Source organism: Taudactylus pleione, unplaced genomic scaffold (assembly GCF_031769625.1).
Source record: "Taudactylus pleione unplaced genomic scaffold, aTauple2 ptg000066l, whole genome shotgun sequence".
Classification (NCBI taxonomy): domain Eukaryota; kingdom Metazoa; phylum Chordata; class Amphibia; order Anura; family Myobatrachidae; genus Taudactylus; species Taudactylus pleione.
The window spans coordinates 15,881,264-15,905,649 of NW_028284468.1; the positions used below are offsets into that span (position 1 = coordinate 15,881,264).

General features: G+C 42.7%; 1 protein-coding gene and 1 non-coding gene across 2 annotated transcripts in view; both read left to right on the forward strand.

The window, feature by feature from the left end:
- Window positions 1-3,566: 3,566 nt before the first annotated feature.
- ZC3H15 (zinc finger CCCH-type containing 15) overlaps window positions 3,567-24,386 on the forward strand; it is a 41,671-nt gene continuing 20,851 nt past the window's right edge. The window contains exons 1-3 of the mRNA XM_088466678.1: window positions 3,567-3,753; window positions 8,842-8,913; window positions 10,955-11,066. Of these exons, the coding sequence (XP_088322804.1) occupies window positions 3,679-3,753; window positions 8,842-8,913; window positions 10,955-11,066 (259 nt within the window). The 5' untranslated portion in view covers window positions 3,567-3,678. The remainder of the gene's footprint in view (window positions 3,754-8,841; window positions 8,914-10,954; window positions 11,067-24,386) is intronic.
- LOC148534472 (U1 spliceosomal RNA) lies at window positions 18,299-18,463 on the forward strand. Its single transcript, XR_015877655.1, has one exon. It is a non-coding gene; the product is annotated as a U1 spliceosomal RNA (small nuclear RNA).

Consider the following 24,386-nt stretch of genomic DNA (forward strand, 5'->3'; position numbering starts at 1 on the left):
CTAGTGTAAAGAATGGTCACAATATAGAAGTTTTAGCCAGACTATTTAATACTGTTATAGATGAAATATTTGATGTGTTTGAAATAATGACTAATTAATTGAAATTCCAGGTGAAGGTTTTGGGACAGTTTAGGCTGATCCTTGAGTATCTCACAGCTACACAGGGAAGTGTGTAAAATAGTGAGACCTGTTTGCTGTAATTATATAGCTGATAATTTATCTGACCCAATATATGTATACTTAGAGAAAGTTAAGAAATTGAATGACCAGTTTAGGAAGATACATAATGATCCAGAGTATAATATTGATAGTAATGGATAGTTTACACGGTTGAATATGTTAAGTTGGTTCAAGGGAACAGAAGAATATTTTTCAAGTATTTTCATGTTAATAGCTAAAGGATTGAAATTAATAGTCATTTACCTGATTGTCAGGATAGATATATGACTAATAAGGAAAATACTTACACTTGATTACTGTTCTAGGTTTAAAGCGTCTAAAGAAATGTCAAAGACAACTATGATCCTGCTACATGGACATACCCAGAACTTTTGTGCAATTTGAAAGACAAGAGAACCATTGGTTTGCAGAGACTTATGTGAACAATGTATGGAAATAATTGAAGGCTTTTGCAAGAATACAGATGAAAAGAAGATACAGGACTATAGGAACTGAGGGACTCATCACCTATGTGGTCTTGAATGGGCTCTGCCCCATGCAGCTACCTCGTTAGGAGGGATAACTTGTTGTGTGAAGTAGGGACCAGATACATAGGGGGTGGGCCATGGCTAGGTAAGCTAGAAAGACAGTATTATGTAAAATTTGAATCAAAAGGAGGGAATATGTAGAAGCCATTTTGGAATAAGAATCCATTTTGTATGCCATGTATGCATGAAGGGTTGGTGCACAGGACAGGATGGAGTTAATTCATTGTACAGACCCTGTTATAAGTGCACAGAAAAGCATATGTACATATATGGTAAGGTATGCGATTCCAATGTTTAAACAGAGCTATAGTCTCACTGCAGATAATGCATACCACATGTGTTAGACGGAATCTATAAATGTGGGCTGTTCTGTTAAAAATAAAGCAGAGATGGAGATGCGTGTGGTGCATACAGCTGTGTCCCGTGTCTTCTTCCTTACACACATGAACATATGTAGCCTTTAGCAAACAAGACTCTGAGGGTGACCAATAAAGAACTAATTTGCTGGCCATAGCTAGTGAGGAGAATTAACAGTACAAACATACTGCACTATTTATACTGAGGTTGAATGCTTATGAAGAGTGAAGCAGAGGTTGCATGACTCCCACTCCAGTATGCATTACATATGGGAAGGATAGATCTCTGCTGATATGCTATTTATTAGGGTCCCTTTGGTACACATATTTTGTTTATTGGTCTAAAATTGGAAACTTCAATTACTACACTATGAGGCGTTTGCTCTCTCCTTTACTTATCTTAGATTTTCTCGCCGTACTACCTATCAGCATATGGAATGCTTTGCACTTCGGCATACAAAAGTGTGAAGCATTCTGGAACTTGCTCTCCGCAGCTTACACTATCTTAAGATGACGTAAGCCACTGTAGCGTATGGCCTACACATCGCAATTCTAGCCAGGAGAGGGTTCCATAGGAAACCTCCCCCAGTAATGGCTGCCGTGTATGCGTGGTCAGTAGACCACACAAGCACAGGATGCCCAGCTCAGGAGTGAAGAGACTGCTGACGCGGTCATTTCACTCCCAGCACATTGCAGGGATGGGCTCCTTTCAAAGCCTCTGTCCCTGCGGGTGCCCTTTAGTACATTCGGCCTCTATGACTTTATCCTGCAATGCGATCCTGGGTGCTAATATCGCACAAAGATCTAATTTTAAAATCAGGACACGGATGAAAAATTTGTGACATTTAATAGGCTTCAGATATTAGCAGGTGCACCGAGAGGGGGCTGGAGCAGGTACTACTTACACGGGCCCGGGCCTGTTCAAGGAGCCTGGTGGGGGACCGGTTTCTGCAGCCCAAACCCCCACCGCCCGATGCCGGTACTTTTACTTTGGGTTGTCACGCTGTCTGCTGGGCTAGGGAGAGAGGCTGCTGTAGCAGCAGTCAGTCCTCTCTCTCCATGCATTATGTGCAGGGGCTTCAAGAGCTGCGCCGGGCCCAGGGGGAGAAGGGTGCATGTCCTCATTGTGGGAGGTGTGGCCACGTCCCCTTAGGGCTTAAAAAAAAATTTAACATTTTTTTTTGCTAAATGGAGTATTTCTAATAGGTCAATAAATACACTGACTCCACAATGTTAGTGATAATATATTAATAGAGAATATGGGGGTGCATTTTTCAAATGCATTAAGCTCTAAATCCTGCAAAATTGGATGATTTTCAGGATTTTGGGCAGTTATTGTACCTATTTATCAAAGCCTCGCTGCAATCAGTAGCCTGATTGCTGATCAGTAGCAATCAGGAACATTCAGCATTTATTTGCAGAAGATGCCTCATGCAGTATTAGCATAAGACACAACAGCAATGCTAACAGCGTACAACTGTGAATCAGGCCCTCTGTACCATAACTAAGTGCATGCTATGTGGCGGTCTGTTTCATAACAAAGTGCATGCTCTGTGGCAATCATTCTGTACCCTAACTAGCATACAAACCCGATGGTTTGCGTACATCTCTGATGGTGGGTGCCTGCGCAGGACCCTTTCTGCACATGTGCATAACGGGTCCTGCATCGTTGCATGCAGTGACTCCTAGGCCACAGCCTGATTGCCATTTGGGGGCAATGCCAGCCTTTGTTACTGAAAACGGGGGCATGTTTTTGGGGAGTGCTGAGACCAGGGTCTGCGTCTCTGGGGGCAAACCACAATTGGCAGACTCATCACAGCAGGGGATGTGACATCGACATAGATGGGCAGTGTGGGGGGTATAGCAGCATGATCACGTTAATGTTCCCTGCTATACAGTGCAGATAATACAGGCATTGTAAAGCAAGGGGCAGGGCTACAGCAATGCAATTTGGCTGGAATTGAGTCACTTGCATTATGCTCAGTAAGTGGACGGCTACTTGGGGGGCGGATGGTTCCAAGAGAGTAGGCAAGTATGGAGTAGTCCTTGGGTATCAAATGGCCGATGGTCTTGCAGACGATCCGATGCTGCGTACATCTCTGAATCAGGTTCATGATCCAATCAGATCTGCAATGCTGTCAGGAGGTATCTTTATTTTCAGATGCCTCCTGTTGCATTAGCATTTTAGCAATGCGCATCGATGCTGTGTCCATCTCTGAATCAGACCCTAAGTTTATGCTCTATGGTGGCCTGTACCATAACTAAGTTCATGCTGTGTTGGAGTCGGCACCATAACTAAGTGCATGCTTTGTGGCAGTCAGTCTGTACCTCTGTACCATAACTAACTGCATTAAGTGCATGCTCTGCGGTGGTCTGACTCTGTACCATACCTACCTGTCTAGTCTGTATCATAGGTGGCCTCATGACTACCTCTGTGGAACTACATGTCCCATGATGCTGGGAAACGCACTGCATGACGGGAAATGGAGTCTAGCGGCCACACTGCCGGTTACCACTCTCGCGGGGCTGGGAGCGATGACGTCTTTGTCACCTCTCTAGCCGTAAAGCGAGGAGCTGCTGCCGAGTGAGGCCGAGGCCGAGCTGCGTGCGCCGGGATGCCGCCTAAGAAAGCACAGGCGCCGACAACCACCAAAAAGACCGATCAGAAGAAGAAGGAGAAGATTATCGAGGTGACCCCAGCTGTTCCCACACGTTACCCCAATGTTCCTCTCCCACAGCACTGGCGCCTCATATCACATACACCACCGTGTCCCCGAGCCGTGGCCTGACCACTGCCCCATCCAGGGTCTACCTATATACCCTGCTGCCAGATGTGCTATGTGCTGGGGAACCCATCCAGCGATCGCACAACCTGTGCCCGTAGCTTATCTCTTCCTGAGAGGGACTGTGCGGGTGGGGAGTTGTATTTTTTGAGCAAGGACATAAGTTCAGAAAGAGACTGGTTGGGATCCATGTGGCACAGCTGTGCTGGTGCTGGCACTTTGGGTCAACTTAATTAGGAGCGAGTTTGTTTTATGAAACTCTCATACATCGCATGAATGCGTCTCCCCGAGAAACTGGTTGTGCAAATTTTCTACGAAATGTGACCTAGGAGAGGTGCATGAAAAAATAGGGACACCATCCAGAACCCCCCAAAAAGTGGCAACTGAGATAGCAGGACCATATAGCAGGATGTTAGTGGCCTTTAGCAAAGTACTGTAGGTCTTAAAAAGGTGTCGTGTGATTTTTGCAGGTTTTGTTAATGGTTTAAAATGTGTTATTAAAGCAAGTGTTTTTCATCAAAATTAAGTCTTTTCAGCATTTTGGGGTGCAGAAAAAAAGTGTACAGTAATTTGAGTGTTTTTATTCCAACTTTTTACAAAACTTGTATAAACACTTTTTTATCTCTTATCTCCACATGGGATGCGGTGAGCATCCCAACAAGCGGGATGGTGTCTGCTGGAACCCCGGCATCGGAATCCCGAGCACCGAAACAACACCGGCGCCGAAATCCCGACATGACTCTGGATGCCGACATCAGGATTCCGGCAGACGGCATCCCGATCGTAAGGACACCGCGGAAAGGTGAGTATCAGCTGTAGCGGGGGGGGGGGGCGCTTAGGTTTAGGCGCCCCGGGGGGTGTTAGCGTTAGGCTACGGGAGGTTAGATGCAGGGGAGGGGAGGGGTTAGGTTCAGGCATCACCAGGGGGGTTTAGGGTTAGGCACTAAGGGGGGAGGGTTAGGTTTAGGCACTTACTGGGGGATTAAGGTGCAGCACCGGGAGGGTTAGTATTAGGGTACAGGAAAAGAGGGTTAGGGGTTAAATAGGACAGGGGAACAGTACATGCCGTTCCCCTGTCGGTATTTGAATCTTCGGGATGCCGCTATCAGTGTACTGACAGCCAGCATCCCGTTTCATACAGATTCCACTCCACATACCTGTTCCACATCATTTAGCCCATTATTGAGCTGTTTAGAGAAATTCACCTGAAAACTGACATGTCTTTATTGCCCAAATTATGCTATTTAAGCTTCTCCAAGTGCATGATTATTCTTTGGGGTGGGTGTAAAATTTGTTCTGAACTATATACAGGGATTTTTTTTTACCTTTTCACCTGCCAGGGGTGTGCACAGAATAAAATCAATGCAAATTCAGAATTTAATTGCTAATTGAATTCTGTGAACGGCTCGCAGGACCCCACTCGCACTTAATAGAGTGGATCCCTTTGTGTTTTTCTATGACTTTCTTCCACTTGACAAAGAAGACAGTTTGTGTAATTCATTGTTGTTTCCTGTGATATTCTGTAATTGTTCATATGCATTAGAGTACCCCTCCATGCAATTGATAACGCTCATGCATAGCTTATGGATAGCGGCAGCACAAGTATTGGGGTGCTCAAGCACCCACAGAGCGGCTTCATGTATTCATAGATACAAGTCTTCTTTTCTAATGTATTGAATGAATAATGCTTACTGTTTATCAAGGTGATCTCAGAATATGTTTAATTATTTAGAATAGCACATATCTCTATTGTTTATACTGTATGCACCCATACAGTATAAGTCCCATTTCTGAGGGAGACAGCGATTGATCCGAAGACTAAACTGTGCCTGTGAGTAAGTGTGGCTATATACCGCACTTAGAGTAGTGCAAGACTCGGATTTCATAGGGCTGTGTACAAAAATCCATGAGTGTGGTAAGAGTTTGGACTGCAAGAAGGACGAGTTCAGCTGCCATTGCAGGCGTTTCTACTCCATTGCAGTGGCAACCTGCCCCCCTCACATGTCATTGAATCAACCCCTCTATTATACCGCTTTTACACCGAAATTCCGGGTCTGACCCGGAGTTGGAACAGTTCCAACCTGGATCAGACCCTGAATCTCCCTGGCGCCAACCAAGGATATTCCCGAGTCGGCGCCGTTCACACTGGAGCACCCGGCTTTTCTGGCGTTTAAGTGGACGCTTGGAGATGATGTCATCTCCAAGCGCCACTGCAGCTGGGTCATCGTGACCCGGAGCGCGCCGTTCACACTGCAGGGTTTCACGGGTTACTCCTGTGTTAAATCCTGCAAGTTACCTGGCTAGGATTGCCGGGTCACTTGAACCGGCGATCCAACCCTCTCCCCTTTTACACCAAGGAGCTACCCGGGTTAACCCTGCAATAACCTGGGTTTTAGCTCTGGTGTAAAAGGGGTATTAGTAATGTGAGCTGCTTGGGGAGCCTGTAAATGCTGGCAACACACATTGTGATATTGTTGCTTTAATAGGCTAATGTGAGAGCACAAAACCACAGTATGTCTATTAATACTGTAAAACATGACCGTACTGCTGTCAGGCATGTTGTATAATACTGGCAGAAGATGACCCTGTATTTCGTCTTCAGGCCTCTGTGATTCCGGAAATGATTCACCTGGGCAGATTGTGTCCAGTGATTGCAATGATTGTGTCGCTTGGTTTTCCTGCCAAGTGGCAGATCTGAAGCTTGTTCTGTCACAATTGATAAGGAGAGTTGCATAAAGCAGTGGTTGTGTATGCCAGCCTAAAATGTTTCTACCAGACAACTTTAATGATTAACATAAATATTACGGTTTGTGTTTAGTCAGACATTGATTTAATCGCCACCACGTTTAGAAGAGCAAAAACGATTGGGTGTAACCACTTTTCTAAAGTACCTCTAGGCCAAAATTAAAAAGTTCATAGAAAATTTATGCCAAGTGTCTTCTGCTTATTATTTTCTTTATTGCCAGTTATTTATATAGCGCACACATATTCCACAACGCTTTACAGAGAATATTTGGCCATTCACATCAGTAGAGCTGATCTATATTCCCTAACACACACACACAATTTGTTGGGAGCCAATTAACCTACCAGTACATTTTTGGAGTGTGGGAGGTAACCGGATTACCCGGAGGAAACTCATGCAAACACAGAGAGATTATACAAACTCCACACAGGAATCAAACCCACGATTGCAGTAATGCTAACCATTACACCGTCTGTGTTGCACCTGATTGTGTTGGCTGCAGATTTTGTCCAATCAGATTTGTGGTATGTTCTGATTAAACTACAGTTATATTTTGTTTTTGGAAAAAAACGACTTTTGGTTAATAATAAATTATGTCAAAGTTGTATGTATCTTTTGATTTTGTATATAATTTGCAGTAGATATTCTTCTTTTGTAGCAGTTTAGTGTAATCAGTTTCGGATATTATTAAAAAAAAAAAAAAAAGATGAAACACTGCAGAAAATCTCTGTAGTTAAATTAGCATAGATAAGTAGACCATTTTCTTCACATTACATGAGTCATTATGTTGCTCTGAAGGGAAGAGTTTAAAGGATTTGAAAATGTTCTCCCTTTTCAGTTAAGCCTTCTGTGGTGTCCTCGCCTCACCCATATACCCAAGTGGTTTGCAGCAGATACAGTATATAGCTGTTGTCAGATGTGGTTGGTGTGTGTTGTGTTGCTCCCGATTGGGTTGGCTCCCAGCAGTATGGGAAGTATGAAACTACTTTACGGCACTCTGCTTTTCCAGGGGTACTGAAGTTTTTAGGCAACATTGGGGACCCCATCCATATGGTTATGTCAAGTGGGGGTCCAGTCTAGGTAGCATTTGGTGTTACATAATGCTCTAAATACTAATTTACACACAACAAGCCCAAGGTAGCTTGGGCATGCTGTGTGTAATTTAGTATTTAGAGCAGTATGTTTTACTTTAGAGGGTTTTTGTTTCTGAAAGAAATACTGACTGTTAAGCATTTTTCCAGAAGTGTGCGTGCAAGACCAAGTAAGAAATGATTACGGTAGTTTTATTCATTTACACGAGGAAAAATGAATGTTACGTTTAGAAGAAACCGAGATGTTTACAGTTAAAGGTAATGCTGAGTACACACAGAACAATATGAATGATACATCGTTGAACGTTATCGTTCATATCGTTGAAATGTATCTTTCTGTGTGTACGCACCTTAAGTCTGACATGAATTGGACGTAGCACTTTTATCCACAAAATATATCAAACATACAACCAACATTTAAAATAACCTTGTTACTATGATCCCTAGGTCATAACACCTTCATCCATTAAAAAAAGTTTTTTTCTAAAATTTGTTTACCTTCATCCTCTCGCCTTCACTTAGAAGATATCTGATGTGTTTTAAGCTGCATACACACGGTACGATCTGTACCACCAACGACTTGAAAGATATCTTTCAGTGAAGTCATCCTGCCACATCTCTGAACAGGCAAAGTTGACGATATAGTGCAAGTTGGCCTACATGTGCGAACAATCATAGATATCATTATCGTTCATGCGGGAACATGCATCGTTGGTCGTTCACTGCATAAAAAGGAACGATATATATCGTTGATCATTTTCGTTCATATCGTTCATAGGTATCTTATCGTGTGTATGCACCATTCATTGCTGAATTGTCCTGTTTACACATTTTGAATGTCGAAATTTGACTTTGACTGATACTTTCTTTATTGCTTATGTTCAGTAAGCATATTCAAGACAAGTCCTAGTGATTTAAGCAGTATGTGATCTGGCAATTTCCATATACATTGGTAGTGATCAGAATCTGCATTTTCCTCCTCCCCTGACATCTGAATGTTCCTGAAGTCATGTAAACCAGGCACTGGTTTAGTGCACACACATGCTGCAATTCAGTCAGTTAGTTCTGAATTAAACTTTCTGGCAGTTTAAATTGCAGCATACGTGTCAGAAAATGATTAATCTTCTGAATAATGTTTTCATTTGCCTTTTCTTGAAGGACAAGACATTTGGACTTAAGAACAAGAAAGGTGCCAAGCAGCAAAAATTCATCAAAAATGTTACTCAACAGGTGAAGTTTGGGCCGCAAAATCCTCGTACGATTGCTATTTGTTTTACTAAAGCTGCTATCCCTTGAAATAGTTTTTTTTTATCGTGACTCACTCTGGTTTACTGTAAAATAATACACGGTGGTGGTTTTTTTTTTTTCTTTCTTTTTAGTATTTTTCTGCTATCAATTGCTTACAGGTGCTAAGTGTCTTCATGTTACTACAGTTTGAGTCTCCCATATCCAAATATTCCAAAATACGGAATAATTTTGACATGACTGAAATAGTGAAACCTTTGAATTTTGATGGTTCAATGTATACAAACTTTGTCTAAGGTGCAAATTATTAAAAATTGCATAAAATTACCTTCAGGCTGTGTGTATATGTAACATAAATTAATTTCATTTCTGTACACAAACTTTGCTTGAGCCACAAAATTATTGAAAATATTATATAAAATTACCTGTAGGCTGTGTGTATAAGGTGTAATAAAACACATACATGCATTCTGTGTGTATATTGGGGTTTCATTCCCAAGATATTTTATTATGATATGCAAATATTCCAAAATACGGAATATTACGTTATCCAAAATACCCCTGGTCCCAAGAGTTTAGATATGGGAGACTCAACCTGTACTATAATAATCACAGTCCTATGATGTAGTGACCAGAGAAAATGTGGAACAACCCTGCAGTAAGCATGCTAAATCGCAGTGCAAGCCGCCTATCCTATTTTATATTCTCTACCATCTATAGTAGGGATAGGCAATAAGCGGCCCCTCCAGTTGTTTTAAAACTACACATCCCAGCATGTCCTGCAACAGATCTATAGGGTCTATGGGCCGTATTCAATTGCCGGCGAAAAGTTCTCGCCAGTGACGTAATTTCGCCAGGTGAGAACTTTTCCCTGTATTCCATTGCAAAGACTTTTTGCCGGTGCGAAAAGTCTGCGCCCTGTGAATGGAGGGGGAAAAAAGTGCAGAATTGGAGGTTTGGGGTGCAAAGTTGCGGGAACACCCCTGCAGCCTTGGGACAGTCCCCCAAAGCTAAACTGCGTCAAAAAAAAGTTTAAAAATTGCTTTTAAACACCCCAAAAAGTACTGTCGTTTTGGGGGCAAAAAAAAAAACAAAGTTGGGGGACAAACTTAAAAATTAGCTAAATAGACTCCAGGGGGTCCCCCAAGTATTTTTGATTGAAGGTGCGATTTTTTACGTTTTTTTTTAAAAACACACTAGGCTGATTTTTAACCATGCTTGCAACCATTTTCATGTACCCCAAATTTGCTGGGACTACTTATTTTTGCCCCAAAAAACTGCTAAATTATATTCTTCACTACTTGTGTAAAGACGCAAAATAGCACCAATTTAGAGCATTTAAGCACCCCAAATACCTTCAGCAGGGCTATTCGGGGGTAACCATAGTGATTACCCATTTCAGTGCATCCTTTGGGTGGTGTTGGGGTGATTTCCCCAAATCTGATGAGACTTTTCGCCGATTTGTTTCGCCGGGAAGCGTTCTCACGTCCTTTGCAATTGAATAGGGCGAATCACGGTGACGAGTGCAGTACTTTTACGGAACCTAAACTAGCAATGATGACTCCGTTTTTTTTTTCCCGGCAATTGAATATGGCCCTATAACTCAAAAAAACAGGGAAGGTGTCCTGCGCTTAAATACCACACTGATACCTACCGTATATACTCCAGTATAAGTCGACCCGAATATAAGCCGAGGTACCATATTTTACCACAAAAAACTGGGAAAACTTATTGACTCGAGTATAAGCCTAGGGTGGGAAATGCAGCAGCTACTGGTAGTAATCCCTCCCCTGGTACTGCCCCCAGTAGTAATATTCCCCCTCTGGTAGTGCCCCCAATAGTAATACCCCCCCTGGTAGTGCCCCCAGTATCAATTCCCCCCCCCCCGCCCCGTAAAGGGAGATGTAATAAAAAAAAAAAAAAAAAACTTGCCTGAAACCCTGCTCCTGGTCCCGACGCTAATCATAAAAGAATGGGATCCATTTTGTACTGAGCTATTCTGACATTGATGGACTCTATTATTTAGGTAGCGCCGACAGAAACTGAAAAGAAGAGCAAAAAGGATGACAAAAAGAAGGAACTGCAAGAACTCAATGACCTATTTAAACCGGTAGTAGCTGCACAAAAGGTCAGCAAAGGTAGATACACATTGCATACTTTAACCATTGAGACTTAAATATAATCATGTGCAGGCATGTATACGGTAGCAGTCCATATCTCGTTTGGTTTGTTTTGTCTTCTCTTCCCTTTTCTAAAGACCTAATAGTACCCAATATAATACACTGGTTAGTGTTTTTTACATACTTAACATACTTGCAGTCTAAGGTTTACTTTTGCTAATTAAACACCCTACCTGTCTCTTATAGTTTTTGTTTCTCAAACTTTTTATTTTGTATAAGCTCAGTTTAAATGGTATGTGCTTTTTATAGCCCCACCGATTTGCAACATTACCTTCAGTGGGTTTGGAATCCAGTTATGTTAGGAAAATTAGGTCAGGTGGAGTCTGTTCTTTTATGGTAGTGCGTGTAGATCTTGTTTAGAGGCAAAGTGTAATAATAAGCTTGGGATCTTCAATTACTATTGCATCATTGTTGTTGGTATTATTTAATGTCACATGTACATTGACCTTTTCAGTGCTACCCACATATATTCCATGTGTAGACCTCTCTCTTCCCCAGAGAATCTACTTGGTCTGTAGCTGATGCTGTCTGGTCCATCTGCACCAATTTGATCTGGCTTTATATGTAATGCTCCCAGATGTGTAAAATCTAAATTTTTGTGTATATCATTTAACATAGCTTTCATGACCAGTGTTGTCTGTAATGCCCATGGCTGCAGAAATTAAATGGCTGTATGTACCAGAAAAAAAAAAAAGAAAAAAAAAAAAAAATATATAATTCAAAGGTTTTTGTTTATTTAAATTATTTTCAATATAGTAGATTAATACTGAAGACATCAAAGCTATGAAGGAACACATATGGAATTATGTTGTAAACAAATAAAAATATGTTTTGTAGTTTAGATTCCTCAAAGTAGCCCCCGTTTTGCTTGGATGACAGCTTTGCACACTCTTGGCATTCTCTCAATCAGCTTCATGAGGTAGTCTCATGGAATGGTTTTCCAACAGTCTTGAAGGAGTTCCCAGAGGTGCTGAGCACTTGTTGGCTGCTTTTCCTTCACTCTGCGGTCCAACTGATCCCAAACCAGCTCAATTGGGTTTAGGTCGGGTAATTGTGGAGGCCAGGTCATGTGACGCAGCACTCCATCACTTTCCTTCTTGGTCAAGTAGCCCTTACATAGCCTGGAGGTTGTTTGGGGTCATTGCCTTGTTGAAAAACAAATGATGGTCCCAGTAAGCGCAAACCAGATGGTATTGCATGGCGCTGCAGAATGCTGTGGTAGCCATGCCTTGAATTTTAAATAAATCGCCAACTGTGTCACCAGCAAAACACCCTCACACCATCACACCTCCTCCTCCATCCTTCACAGTGGGAACCACACATGCAGAAACCATCTGCTCAACTTCTCTGTGTCTCACACAGACACGGCGGTTGGAACCAAAAATCTAAAATTTGGACTCATCAGACCAAAGTACAGATTTCCACTGGTCTATTGTCCATTCCTTGTGTTTCTTGGCCCAAACAATTTTCTTCTTCTTGTTGTTCATCCTCCGTAAAGGCTACTTCGCATTAATACGACCATGAAGGCCTGATTCACACAGTCTCCTCTGAACAGTTAATGTTGAGATTTGTCTGCTACCTGAACTCTGTGAAGACTTTGTGGTCTGTCATCTGAGGTACGGTTAAGTAGCGGTTTCTGAGGCTGGTAACTCTAATGAACTTATCCTCTGCAGCAGAGGTAACTCTTGGTCTTCCTTTCCTGGGGCGGTCCTCATGAGAGCCAGTTTCATCATAGCATTTGATGGTTTTTGCAACTGGACTTGAGGATACATTCAAAGTTCTTGAAATTTTCCGTATCAACTGACCTTCATGTCTTAAAGTAATGTAAAGACTGTCGTTTCTTTTTACTAAGTTGAGTGGTTGGTGCCATAATATGGATTACAATAGTAGTCAAATAGTGGTGTCCACTGTGTACTAACCCTACCTCTGCACAACACAACTGATGGTCTCAAACACATTAAAAAGGCAAGTAATTCCACAGATTGACTCTTGACAAGGCACACCTATTAATTCAAAACCTTTCTAGGAGACTACCTCATGAAGCTGATTGAGAGAATGCCAAGAGTGTGCAAAGCGGTCATCAAAGCAAAAGGGTGCTACTTTGAGGAATCTAAAAAATAAAACATTTTGATTTGTTTAACAGTTTTTTTGTTTAAAACATAATTCCATATGTGTTCTTTCATAGTTTTGATGTCTTCAGTATTGACCTACTATGTTGAAAATAATTTAAATAAACAAAAACCATTGGATGAGAAGGTGTGTCCAAACTTTTGACTGGTACTTGCCTGACCCTCCCCCCCGCAGCTGTCCGTGCCTGGCTTATCTTTGATTGGTATGCCGGGCTCCCGGCGTAGGTAAAATGACAGGCGTCGGGATTTCAACGCCTGTCATTAGACACCTGCTGGGATTAGAGCGTCGGCAAGCCAGCGGTCAGCATTTCAACCATCTGTTTTTCCTGACTGCATCTCGAATTGAGCTCTGAGATTAGGACTATTTCAGAAAGGGACAATGAGCCTAAATTAAGAATATCTCCACTCAAAATGGAATGTCCTGCATTAGGAAGTATCCCCCTCAGGTAGAGTTGGTTCTTGCCCCCTGTGTGGTATAATGTGAACTGGAGGCAGTGTGTGGCATAATGTGTATTGGCAGCACTACAATGTGGCGGATTGTGAACGGAGGGTAATACAATGTGACATATGTATGGTATAATGTGAACTATGGAACGTCTAAGGGACATAAAATGAACTGCGGCCATAGGATCGGGAATGGAATGAACAACCACAATGGAGAGAGGTGTCTCTCTGGAAGTATTGGGGAGACGCCGCACAAATGTTGCTATGGGGCCCACAAAGTTCTGGTATACGCCCCTGAGGAGATCTAAAGAGGAAGTGCCACCATTTATACAGTCTACCTGAGTCATTGATTGCAGAGGTTGCAACAATGTACTAAGTAATTTTTTAAATAATGTGGAACAAGTGTGTTGGATATTATTCTCAATAAATTGTGTTTATTTTCCCACAAAGAGAGGACAAGTGGTTGAAACCCAAGTGTTAAAGTTGTTGCAACACCCCAATGTCAGGATCAGGGAACAATATTTTAGTCCACCTGTTCCAGAGGCCCAGTAAAGGCTATATTTCATAAATGTACTGCTTGGTTAGTCTTGATTTTTGTATTGGATGTACTTATTTGTATTTGATATATTTGATTTCTACTTTTATGTATCTGAATCTGTGTTTGTATGTTTGTCAACTTTTATTCACAAGTATTCCAAACATTGAGCCATGTTAACATGTTCCAAATTGTGTAATTTTGTCCTTTTAAATATTAGTAGTAGTAAAAGTAGTAGTAATTGCATTAGTAGGTAGCAAACATTTTGTAATAAGCAAACTTTACCATGCTCATTACCCACTTGGTGATTGTGTTACTTTATTCAAAAATGTGCCCAGGTTACACAAATTGTCCTACTTTTACCAAGTTTATGCTCTGGATGTCACCATCTTGCAATAAAATTGTAAAAATCTACAGTTAATTCTGGAAGCTGAAGTTATCGGTTTTGTGTACACACACATAGGGCTCGATTCAATTTGATTCCTAATAGTCGCTATTTAGCGCTGCAAGTCACTTGAGAATTGCTTTCCAGTCCAATTGTGTGGTACCAAAGCACAAAAAGTTATTTATGTAAAGAAAAAGTAACACGGTGAAAGATTTAACAATTAGAGCAAAAAGCAATCAATAATAGTACAAGCCGATAAATACGCATGTGCACTGGTCCCAGTATACAGTCATCAATCCAGAAGCCTGTGGTCATCAAAGAGGATGTATGTACACTGGAGTCGGGTCACTGCTTATATACCTTACAGAGGTCTACGTTAACTAATGAACTAGTTTACAGGTTTCCATTGGTTCTTGCTTCTGGATTGTCTGGTCATTGGTTGATTCATACGGTGTCATCAGGGGCATGGCTCAGTTCTCCCAACGGTCTCTTTGTGTAGTTTCCCGCCGAACAACTGGTTAAAACTAGCTACAACACTGCATATAGATACTAACATTCATTGCAATAACTCCCTAACATCCATAACTAGCGGACGCAAGATGCGACTCCTTTGCTGATAGAAACGGGAGTCTGCAATTAAACAGGGATTTAGTATAATACCAAACATGACATGTCCACTATGCTCTAAACCTAAGATATCATTTAAGTTCATTTTACATCATAATTATTAGTCAATATTACCTTTAATAACACTGGTTATTAACTATTGTGAATGGGAACCATCTTGCACATATGCGTCCGCATATGTGCGTCTGTGTGTTGAAATAGCAAATAAATACAAATGAGCATCCGTGTGTGAGTATTGGGTGTATGCATATGAGCGTTCGTGTATCCATGTATATAAGTATATATACATTTATGTGTGTGTGCATCAGTGTATGTGTTGTGAATACGCAGTTTAGGGCATCGGATTGCGCGACGCAAAGTAGCGTCATGGTTTTACTCCACATCAGACTATAGACGACCAGATCGTCCGATAATAATTGTGTGCGATCATATTCAATTATTTGACTTTGAGAAATTGAACGCGAATTAAATAGCGCTGGGAGGGAGCTCCCGGAGCTATTTAATTTAGAGGGCTGTTAGGTCGGAGGATGTCCGTTCTCCCGCCCCTTGCTCCTTAAACAAGATGTTTAGTTGCGAGAACGGGCATTCTCCGACTAAACTGCCCAGCGCAATGCTATTTCCGCGGTGCTAAGGGCAGAAAACAGCATTGCGTCTGTACTTTTGTCGGATTTCTGCTTGCACCCCTGGAGGGGTGCGAGAAGAAGTCCTTAACAGTGCGCTCACTTGAATAGCTCCGGGAGCTCCCTCCCGGCGCTATTTCATTTGCGTTCAATTGATTTGAGCCCATAGTAACATGTCTCATGAATGGTAATTCCATTACGGACTCTGAAAGTAGGCTGATTTATCAAAGATGACTTACACAAGATAGTACATTTTGTTTTATGATTTGTTCATATTAGTGTTGGCAGTCGTATAAGAAATAGTTTTTCTCCTTCATCCACTAGGGGACACTGGAGTTCAAGACAGTGGGGTATAGACGGTGGTAGAGTAGAGCCTGGCACTTTAAATAATTCAGAAGTGTGACTGGCTCCTCCCCCTCTATGCCCCATCAGCCCCAGTTTTAGAAATGTGCCCGAGAAGAGCCGGTCACATAGGGCTGAGCTCCAGCCCACACTTAGTAATTTTACTTTTATTTTAACTTTATTTATTTTCATAGCTTCAACAAGCATTGAGGACAGGCTGACAGAGTGCTGCGTCTGTCAGCCTGCTACATGGAGGCATCAGGAGGACCCGCCACCACTAATAAAGAGTGCGTGTCCGGGTCCCAGGCACCCTGGCAGTAGCTCAGGGAGGGACACGCCACAGCTTAATATAGAAGCTGTGTCCGTGCTTCCCTATGCCTAGCCGCAGTCCTGATGCCAGCAGCTGGTAAGTATAGCTCTGTTCCCCTGACTAGCGGGGGACTGAGTTAGATCTGCGGCCCCTCCGCCCCCTCCCAGGCTCATACAGTCCTGGATTCCTGTTATAACGCCACTAGCGTTATTACAAGGGGCGGAGCTACCGCGCATATAGTGCGGATACCCATCAAGGGAGATTGTTCAGACAGTCTGTAATTACATAGGTGCGCTGTGCACTGCCCTGCTACGAGCTGCTGGCGCATCTCTTAACATCCCTGCACTGCTGAGTCAGCGCTGGCTCACTTAAAAGAGTCTGACAGCGCTGTGTGACTGCTGCCGATGTGATCTCCTCCTCCCTCTGCTCTATGCCATAGTGGTGAGCAGCAGGGGTTAGTTTATTGCCGGTTAAGACCGGATGCAGTTAGCGCCGGGGCTCTACTCCCGGCAGTGAGGGGGCGTGGCTTAGGTCCGGCAGCCGTTACTGCTCCCGGGGAGCAGGCACCGCATATTTTTTCTAGCCTCTCAGTTGGCGCGCACTACAGCGCAGGCATATGCAGAGACTGTCACTGTACAGAATACAGGCAGTCTGTAACTTTGCAGAGGCAGCTGTTTGCAGTGCAGGGAGAGGCGTAGAAGTTTGTGCCTGAAGACGCTGCACTCACTGTACCGCTGCTGGAGTTAGTTCCAAGCACATTTGTCTACCTATGACATAATGCAATATGGGTAGCTTTGTATACATGCCTACATGAGTTAAGTGTATGTATGAGTATATATGTGTATATATATGGGGCTTTCCTGCTTATATATACTGTCTGTTAAAACCAGTTTTGTTCTATTGATGTTTCCAATGATAAAGCGCGGCGGAATACGCTGCGATATATAAGAACTGTTAATAAATATATAGATGAAGAGGACCTATGTGTATAGTCTCCCCTGTGCATAGCTGTAGAATCTAGATAGAACCTAGTTTGGTCTCTATTATAGTACAATGCTGAGGCATACTGAGCTGATTACAAATTATGCACGCAGTGTAGCAGTCTTCCTGCTTACTTAGTCACGCAGCGGAATGGTCCATATAGAACTTGGCTCATCTCTGTAGTTCCTATATGGTGGTCAGATTCCAGCAATGAACTTGTTAGTACTTTATCTAGCAGTAATGTACTTCTATTCTGTAGGGGAGAGCACTTCAAAACTGTCGACCCCACAACTATCCTAACTGCTGCTCTACGTCATTGTGATGTCACTGTGTAGAGATAGTTGCGACTATTTTACAATTGTCTATCTCAAGATGGCTGCTGGAGTCTGTTTGATTAGGAAATTAATCAGTACTCACTAATGTCAGATGTTATTGAAGCAGTACCTCTACATATCATGGGACCCGCCGCCCCTATTATAGAGTGAGTGTCTGGACCCCTGACACTAGCTCAGGGAGGAACATGCCGCAGCCTAATACAGAGGCTGTGTCCATGTCACTTTGCCCTCCACATGACAAATATGCCTGTATACGTTAAATATAATGCAGTATACTTCATTGATCTGAGGTTGTCCTTTTGATCCCCACTTTGAAAAGGTGGGTTCAACTGGAGCTCAAATGGCTCACCTGATAAGGCAAGGGCAGAAGGCTCCCAGGATCTATACCAGTCTGGGACAGCGCGCTGCTAAAATATCAGGCCTACAGAGGATGGACACACGGCACATCAGCAGTCTCCCTGCGTGGAGGTAAGCCACAGTTCATACTTACCTGGCAGGGGAGATACCATGATTACAAAGGTGATTCTCCCAGGGCGAGGCGCATCCATTGCACTCTGGGTGTGCTGACCCCCGATGATTTCTCAAAATGCGGAAATCTCGACTGCATAATTTGTGGAAGTGGGGGACTGCGTTCACGCTTTCTCCTGGATAAATTATCGTTACCTGTGACCTTGTATGAGGGTACATGTATGTATGTATGTGTATATATATATATATATGTATATATATATGTATGTATGTATCGCTTCTTATCCTTGCCATAAAGGCAGGGGTAGGATTTGTTCTTATCAGTTTTATATCTGATACCTTGCATATTTTAAAAAGAAAGATACTGCAATTGGAGGCTGGACTCTCCTGCTGCGGTGGGTTGGTACAACAACTTCTATTTACACCTACTATGTATGAATGTATTTGTTATATGTGTGGGTATGCCTATGCTTCCGCAATCATTAGGTTACCTCTAATTCCACAGATGGGAAGCCAGCTGGGATTACCAGAAGCTGTAGGCTATAATATATTATATTGGCTCTATAGACTAGAGTCATGTTCTGCAGTTTACATTGTGATAGTCACAATTCCCTAAGGCATGGCTTCTAATATGGACCATATACTTGTCTGGGAGCCTTCTGGTAGTCCACACATGTATATAAGATAGGCACTTACACCCTTCTGGGTTTACAGTTTTGTTCCTGTCAGTTTATATCTACGGCGCCCCCTTTTCGGGGGAGTTATTATTATTACAATGTATGTGTATATAGGTGTATGTATATATACTCGCTTTGACAAAGGGGCACGTATCCCCCGAAACGTCGGCCTGTTTGTTTCAACATAGTTTAGATATACCTTTTTGATCACTATTTAAGTCTCGGAGTGCCGCTATTTGTGGTTCCTACTATGTATATATTTATATATTATATAGAGCATAATGATCTCCTGGTGCAGGAGTCTGACAAGTATACTTACTATGTTGACTTCTCATGCAACTATTTGTCTAAGTGTACGTGTGTATGTATACCAATATATTCATATTCCTCGTATGACTACTTCCTAATAATTGGGAAACACCTGGTTTTTTTTATAGCCCTAACGGGTTTTCTTTACAGATGTATCCCTTCTTACTTGGGATAATTATTGCATTCTATGTCTATGTACAGGTACCTTTCTCTGTATAGGTTCCTGTACTCCATATTATTGTTTAGTCGCATATCTCAATAAAATGAGGCTATAAAGTGGCCCCTGGGTACATTCCTATCAGTACATAAAAATCCAGATTCTATTCCATCCTCAGGGCTTACTTTGTTAAATGACAACAGACCACACTTCTGCTCCTGTGCCTGAAGGTCTAGGGCCACCCGCCGAATAGGCAGGGTCAGGCCTGGCTTGATTAGATTGGTGGGTATCCAGTAAATCATGGGCCCTGCGGTTCAAGTTTAATCCCTCATTGTGAACACTATGATTGTCAAGGGTCACTGGTGGGATCCATCATCAAATATGTAATATTGCTATGTGTATCTTGACCAGTACAGGGTCTTATTTAATTCTTTCACTATCCCGCCTCTTGACTAATACGCACTTAACCATTATAAGTGTTAATGTACTAATACTTACTCTAGCAGACCGTGCTTGGGGTATATGTATAATCTATATAAGGATACACATCCCTAATGGAACAAGCTCAGGTATAGAGTCCTGTAGTACGACCTTCTTGTTACCACTAACATTTTGCTAGTTTTCTACAGTCTCTCCTACGGCAACATCGCCAGACTGAAGACTGTGCTATGGAGCATTGGTTTTTAGCCCACTGAAGCTACTCTCTATTCCCGATGTGACGGGTTGCTGTGAGATGGAGAAGGTCAGTGACATTCTACATAGTTTCTAGAGGGCTTCTGATTGCTCACAGGTAAGCGGTACCCCACTATTGCCTTGTAAGATGCTCCGATTTCATGCAACCTGACACGACATAGCCGTTATTCTCCCTTATGCATCCTAGCTGCAGACTTAGTAGCCATCCACTCTTTTTAGCAGTAGGCTCTACACTTTAGAGCTTTCCTGGCGTGCATAGCAAGTCACTTTATTCTTCTGTTGGGGTTATAATGGACTGTGACTGTAGCGCCTTGGGGGTTATGCACTTCTTTATATTAAAGCGTGACAGTCATTATGTTCCACGCAGGGGGCCTGGTTGGTTTTCCTGTTCAGTACTGTGAATATTTTCATCACACTGACAGGTACCTGATGGGTACCTCTATGGTTGTCCTAGTTCTGTAGCCTTGCTGTATGGTTGCTTCCCTATATTGGTAGCTCTCACTGGGTGACTGTTGCATCCGTGCTCTTTAACTGCTAGGGTAACTGGGTTGTTTTTATACTATGTTCAGGACAGCAGTTGATACTGCCTACGCACTTCCATCATGTTGGATGTTGTTTGGAGTTTGTTGCTGTGGGTTTCTTTTCAGGTCGGCACAGTGGCTTGGGCTGTAAGGTCTCCACCTGGGATGCCCCATACACTAATTCGAGACCCACCACAGGCAGTAGTAACCACTCAATAGGCAGACAACTGATGGGCTGCCAGACATTCTGCCAGTGGTCTGGTATGGGGATTTACAGCTGCAAGGTTTCAGTTGCTGTTTTTCCCTCTGTTTCTGAGTTGATTGTACTGCTGTCTGATGCTCTGAAAGGAATTGTGGTCTCGATTCTTTCAGAGCTGCCTCTGCCTCATTGGGATCTCTATCCTTATTGGAGACTTCTATGGTTTCACTCTGGTTGCCAACCTTGTAGTAGTTGGACCTCAAGAATGGTCCAGGGCGACTGTTCGGTCTTGTCTTTTGCTCCCTGTATACTCTTGTTAGGAGTCTGTGGACAGGATCAACTCTGTATCTGTAGATTGGTATTGTTATATGTATAACTATATGAGTTATGTCCAGCAGTGCTGGGATTCTGCTGTCTCCAAATTATACAGCTTCTCATGTTCAACTCTGTTCGTGCTTGGTCTGTTTCGGCTGAGCTTACGGTGTTCAGCTTTCATCTGCGGTTGTTCTCTTGCTAGCAGTATTCCATTCGATTTACGCTGTAAGGTGTGGATTTTCTATGGCTGTTTAGCAAGGAGCCTTGATTGTCTCCTCTGCTCTACAACACTTGATCTTCAGCTCTTGCCTTTCCATTAGGCCTACGGTTCTTGGTGATCCCGGTTTTCGGTTTTGCCAAGGGTTCGGCAAGTTCTCCGCGCTTCCCACCCGGGAGGTTGGCTTTGGGACGTCCCCACTGTCTTGAACTCCAGTGTCCCCTAGTGGATGAAGGAGAAAACAGGATTTTGGTACTTACCGATAAATCCCTTTCTCCGATTCCACAGGGGACACTGGACGCCCGCCCAGCGCTGCGTACCTGCCATTTTGTTTGGTTTCTTATAAGGTTGTGTGACTGCATGTGTTCCCTGCAGTTTGTTCCTCTGTTCTCCCTCATTCGGTCTTGTTCCGTTCTGTGGTCTCCTCCTTCTCCTCGTTTTCCTATGGTCCTCCGTCTCCTCTCGGGCTCAGTTCTTAAACTGGGGCTGATGGGGCATAGAGGGGGAGGAGCCAGTCACACTTCTGAATTATTTAAAGTGCCAGGCTCTACTCTACCACCGTCTATACCCCACTGTCTTGAACTCCAGTGTCCCCTGTGGAATCAGAGAAAGGGATTTATCGGTAAGTACCAAAATCCTGTTATTACTGTAAAAAGGTGATTCTGTTACTGGTGGATTTGCCCTATAGTCAAATTTATTGAGTATAGTATGGCTTGGTTGTAAACGTTCTCTAATTTTATTTTGTAAGGGTCCATTAGTAATCATTGTGTTACCCTATTTTATTCTTGATTCAGAGCATTATATTTACAGTCAGGTGCATAAATATTGGGACATTGACAGAATTTTCATATTTTGGCCTCTATTCACCACCACAATGGCTTTGAAATGAAACAAACAAGATGTGTTTTAACTGCAAACTTTCAGATTTAATTTGAGGGTAATTACATCCAAATCAGGTGAACGTTGTAGGAATTACAACGGTTTCTATATGTGCCTCCCACTTTTTAAGGGGCCAAAAGTAATGGGACAAACTAAACAATCCTAAATCTAACTTCACTTTTTAATACTTTGTTGCAAATCCTTTGCAGGCAATTACAGCCTGAAGTCTGGAACGCATAGACATCACCAGACGCTGGGTTTCATCCCTGGTGATGCTCTGCCAGGCCTCTACTGCAAATGTCTTCAGTTCCTGCTTGTTCTTGGGGCATTTTCACTTCAGTTTTGTCTTCATCAAGTGAAATGCATGCTCAATAGGATTCAGGTCAGGGGATTGATTTGACCATTGCATAACATTCCACTTTTTAGCCTTAAAAAACTCTTTGGTTGCTTTTGCAGTATGCTTCGGGTCATTGTCCATCTGCACTGTGAAGCGCCGTCCAATGAGTTCTGAAGCATTTGACTGAATATGAGCATATAATATTGCCCGAAACACTTCAGAATTCATTCTGCTGCTTTTGTCAGCAGTCACATAATAAATATAAGGGAACCAGTTCCATTGGCAGCCATACATGCCCACGCCATGACACTACCACCACCATGCTTCACTGATGAGGTGGTATGTTTTGGATCATGAGCATTTCCTTTCCTTCTCCATACTCTTCTCTTCCCATTACTAGGGTACAAGTTGATCTTTGTCTCATCTGTCCATACTAATCTGGTCTTCCTGGTTTTTGTGGCTCATCAATGGTTTACATCTTGTGGTGAACCCTCTATATTCAGTCTTGTGAAGTCTTCTCTTGATTGTTGACTTTGACACATATACACCTACCTCCTGGAGAGTGTTCTTGATTTGGCCAACTGTTGTGAAGGGGTTTTTCTTCACCAGGGAAATAATTCTTATGTCATTCACCACTGTTGTTTTCCATGGTCTTCCGGGGCTTTTGGTGTTGCTGAGCTCTCCGGTGCGTTCTTTCTGTTTAAGAATGTTCGAAACAGTTGATTTGGCCACACCTAATGTTTTTGCTATCCCTCTGATGGGTTTGTTTTGATTTTTCAGCCTAATGATGGTTTGCTTCACTGATAGTGACAGCTCTTTGGATCTCATATTGAGAGTCGACAGCAACTGATTCCAAATGCAAATGTCACACCTAGATTCAACTCCAGACCTTTTACCTGCTTAATTGATAATGAAATAACGAGGGAATAGCCCGAACCTGTCCATGATATAGCTTTTGAGTTGATAGTCCCATTACTTTTGGCCCCTTAAAAAGTGGGAGGCACATATAGAAACCGTTGTAATTCCTACACCGTTCACATGATTTGGATGTAATTACCCTCAAATTAAATCTGAAAGTCTGCAGTTAAAGCACATCTTGTTTGTTTCGTTTCATAGCCATTGTGGTGGTGAATAGAGGCCAAAATATGAAAATTCTGTCAATGTCCCAATATTTATGCACCTGACTGTAATTGTGAAAACACTCAAACCTTTGTGTGTGTTCTTATAAAGCAAAGGATAAGGCAGGAGACAAATAGTACATGGTGCTCTAGAGCATTGAAGTGGTCAGGCCTGTGGGGCACGGTTTGTTCTTGATTTCAAAGTACTTTTGCTACACTCTCAATGGGGGGAATTCAATTCAGTGCGATGGAGAATAGCTGCGGGAGAGAGCTCCCGCAGCTATTCAATTCAACCCGCTGTTTGGGTGGGCAAAGGATTTCTTCTCGCACCCCCATAGGGATGCGAGGAGAAATCCGACAAAAGTCCCGGGCACACAGCTGTTCACCGGCTTAGTGCCGTGCTAACAGCCGTGCGCCCGTCACTTTATTTGGAGAATGTCGGTTACTGCGCCTTAACATCCACGTTAGGTTGCTATAACCGCCATTCTCTGACTTACCTGCTTCCCGACAAGGCACACAGCGCATTGAATTGAATAGCTGCTGGAGCTCCCTCCCCGTTGCTATTTATCGCGCTGAATTGAATTCCCCCCAATATGTGTTACAAGTGTAGGAAGCTACAGTCAATTTTAATTAGCCTTTAGAGTGCTACCAAACACATTGTGAACAAATAAGTGAAATCT